A 3,158-nucleotide genomic window follows, 5' to 3' on the forward strand; every position below is an offset into this window, starting at 1 on the left:
GTCTGAACTTCACCTTCACACCCCCATGTTCTTCTTTCTCAGACATTTAGCTTTCGTTGACATTTGTTACTCATCGGTCACTGTTCCCAAAATGCTGGCAAACTTTATCCAGAAGCAAAAAACTATTTCTTGGGAAGGTTGTATTGCACAGATTGCCTTCTTTTTCCAAATTGCTGGAGCGGAAGTGTTCATCCTTTCAGCAATGGGTTATGACCGATATGTGGCTATATGTCACCCGCTGCACTACAGCAGATATTTGACAAAAGAGGTATGCAATAAAATGGTGGGTGGTGCTTGGCTCCTGGGTTTCTTTCATTCTATAGGCAATGCCCTTCCTTTGCTAAATCTCAGTTTTTGCAGCAACAATGTCATTAAACACTATACTTGTGACCTTCCTCCACTCTTGGCTTTGTCTTGTACAGAGACTCTCACTAATTACATTATTCTTCTAATATTTGTGTTTGCATTAGGTTTTAGCTCATTTCTTTTCACCTTGGTCTCTTACATTCGCATCATTTCAACCATCCTGAAAATTAAATCAGCAAAAGGCAGGCAAAAAGCTTTCTCTACATGTAGCTCCCACCTTATTGTTGTGGGTTTATTTTACCTTACATCTTTTTTTCACTATATGAAGCCAAGTTCAGAATCACTCATGGATCTGGACAAAGTGATCTCTATTCAATATAGCATTTTAACTCCAATGTTAAACCCTATCATTTACAGTCTGAAAAACAAAGAGATCAAATCAGTTCTATTGAAAATGTTTGGAAAATGGAGGACCATTCATTAGCCCTGAAATAATACTTTTGGTTTCTTATAACTACACAGCTGCAAACCTAGTACCCACAACATAAAAGGCTTAACAATATAGCATGCTTTAAGTGGAGGTTAATTATTTTGGGGTTAATTGAATATTAGATAATATTGAATAAGAGACAAAGGTACAATAGGCTAAAATGTATAATAATATATTCAATAGTATATTTAAAAACTGCTGAAAAAGAAATATAATGTATATAGATAGAAAGATAGAGATAGATAGATATCTCCTATTTAATTAGCAGGTTTTTTTAATGGTATAAAAGCATGTACTGCCATTTAAAATGTTTAAAAAAACAAAAGTAGCTCCACCAATTCCATATGCATGCAATTTCTAAATATATAAAATATTAAAACCTGTATTTTCCCCAAATCTAATTTTTAAACACATCTACACAAACACACAAACACACATACATACAAATATACAGTAGATGATAGATAGATAGACAGACAGACAGATTATTTGCAATATCAAATAAATGCAATTTCTAATATATTTTTATACTATAATATGATCTGCATACTTATCTGGGAAGTTGGAATCTCTCATTTAATATCAAGAACTGTCAATTAATTTTACATACCCACAAAACTGTCATCAACAATAGTCTGAGTATATATTGCATATTTTCATCATACAGCTATTTTTCAGTTGCTGCTGCTTTTGCTGTTTTGATACCATTTTTATAGCCCAAATATACATAATTTGATTCACACTGATAGATCTGCACACAGATTAACTGGCCATTTTATGTATGCTCTGTGAAGAAATTTAAAGCATAAATTACAAATGCTCTAAAGATATATTATTTATCATATAAAGAAAATGAGAAAGACCCATGCTCCTTTTAAATTATTTAATGAACACTGTTTTGTTTCCTGAAACCCTATCATGAAAGAATCTTTCTCAGAGGTTGAATTTTGCTTTGAAATTGGAACTCAAAGAATCCTCATCATACCCTTGATTGCATCAAATTATGACAGCAACACGTATGAAGGATATGAAAAGGCATAAAAGATACAAAAATCCATATAATAACAGCAGCACGAATAATTTTTGCACAAAATTGGAAGAGTAGTGACACACCGACAGAAGATAGAGTAATTAATAAGATTATGGAATGTGCAGAAATGGACAGACTTTCAAAAGAATTACAAGATAAAGAGGAACATGATTATTATCTAGTATGGGAAAAGTGGTATACCTGGTTGAAAAATAGAAAAAGGAAAAAGGAATAGGAAGTAATTGGAGTTACAGAAACAGGAACATAAATCACTAACATAAATTAACAATGAATCATAAAGATAGATATATGAGTAAGATCAAACAAGGAAGAGTCAAAACACAAATAAGAACATACATTACTGTTGTTTCTTTGACAATATATATTTGACAAAATGTATATTTGAAATCTTTGTTTACATGTTTTGTTCTGTATGTTTTGTTGTCACTAGTTCTGTTTTGTTTGTACTTTTAAACAAATAAAATTTATTTAATTAAAAAAAGATACAAAAATATGAAGAATTCAATTCTTATACTGTTGAAACTGTGTAATGTATAGGGTTACTTATTTCTTCATTGACTGTTAAATTGATGGAGTCTGTTAATTTGGGTTGGTTCACTTCAGCTTTAGAATTTTTTAAAAAATGTTCTATGTAATTTATTTTTATTTTCTAAGTCATAAAGATTGATTGAAGTGGACAATACGGAGATCTACACAGAAATGATTAAATCCATACTTTTCAAAACTTAACCTTTTTAGCTATTCTAGAGAAGAGTTCCCCAACCTTTCTGGTTTTGTGGATTGATAGGGGGAGGGAACACACTCCCCCTTGGTACACATTCACTCAAATGGAGCATGCACACACATGTTCATATGCTGCTTACACAAGTGGAGATGCATATTCTCATGTTTATTCACCACTTCCATGGCCCAGTTCTGAATGGCACACAGCCTGGTAGTGCGTTGCAACACGGGGAATGTCAGGCTACACTGTAAGGATGTTTGGTCTGGATCCCAAAGAAAACAGCATGTTTTATCCATGTTTTATGGATTGTTCTGAGCTAGCTAGACTATGAGATACATAGCCATATGAGTCCTATAAATAAATAAATTGATTAAATTTTGAAAAAATGTAACATATTTCATTTCCTTGCTGCAGCATTTACAATAAAAGTGTTAATTGCCAACCACTTTTATGCACAAAAATTGGTTATTATGTGAATTCCTTTAAAAATCTTAGTGTGTTTGACTACATGTAAAAACCACCCTAATTAACTTTAGCCTATATTCAGTCTGCAATGATATCTGTTTTCTGAACTATACTAACCAAAA

The 3,158-nt window shown here is 32.1% G+C and overlaps 1 protein-coding gene across 1 annotated transcript; it reads left to right on the forward strand.

The window, feature by feature from the left end:
• The first annotated feature begins 202 nt into the window (after positions 1 to 202).
• Positions 203 to 790, forward strand: LOC117668778 (olfactory receptor 5V1-like). The gene has a single exon (XM_034422844.2). The coding sequence runs from the start codon at positions 203 to 205 to the stop codon at positions 788 to 790; it is 588 nt and encodes a 195-aa protein (XP_034278735.2).
• The last annotated feature ends 2,368 nt before the right edge of the window (positions 791 to 3,158 follow it).

The sequence above is a fragment of the Pantherophis guttatus genome, chromosome 4 (genome assembly GCF_059756535.1).
Source record: "Pantherophis guttatus breed Tessera chromosome 4, ASM5975653v1, whole genome shotgun sequence".
NCBI classification, from domain to species: Eukaryota; Metazoa; Chordata; class Lepidosauria; order Squamata; family Colubridae; genus Pantherophis; species Pantherophis guttatus.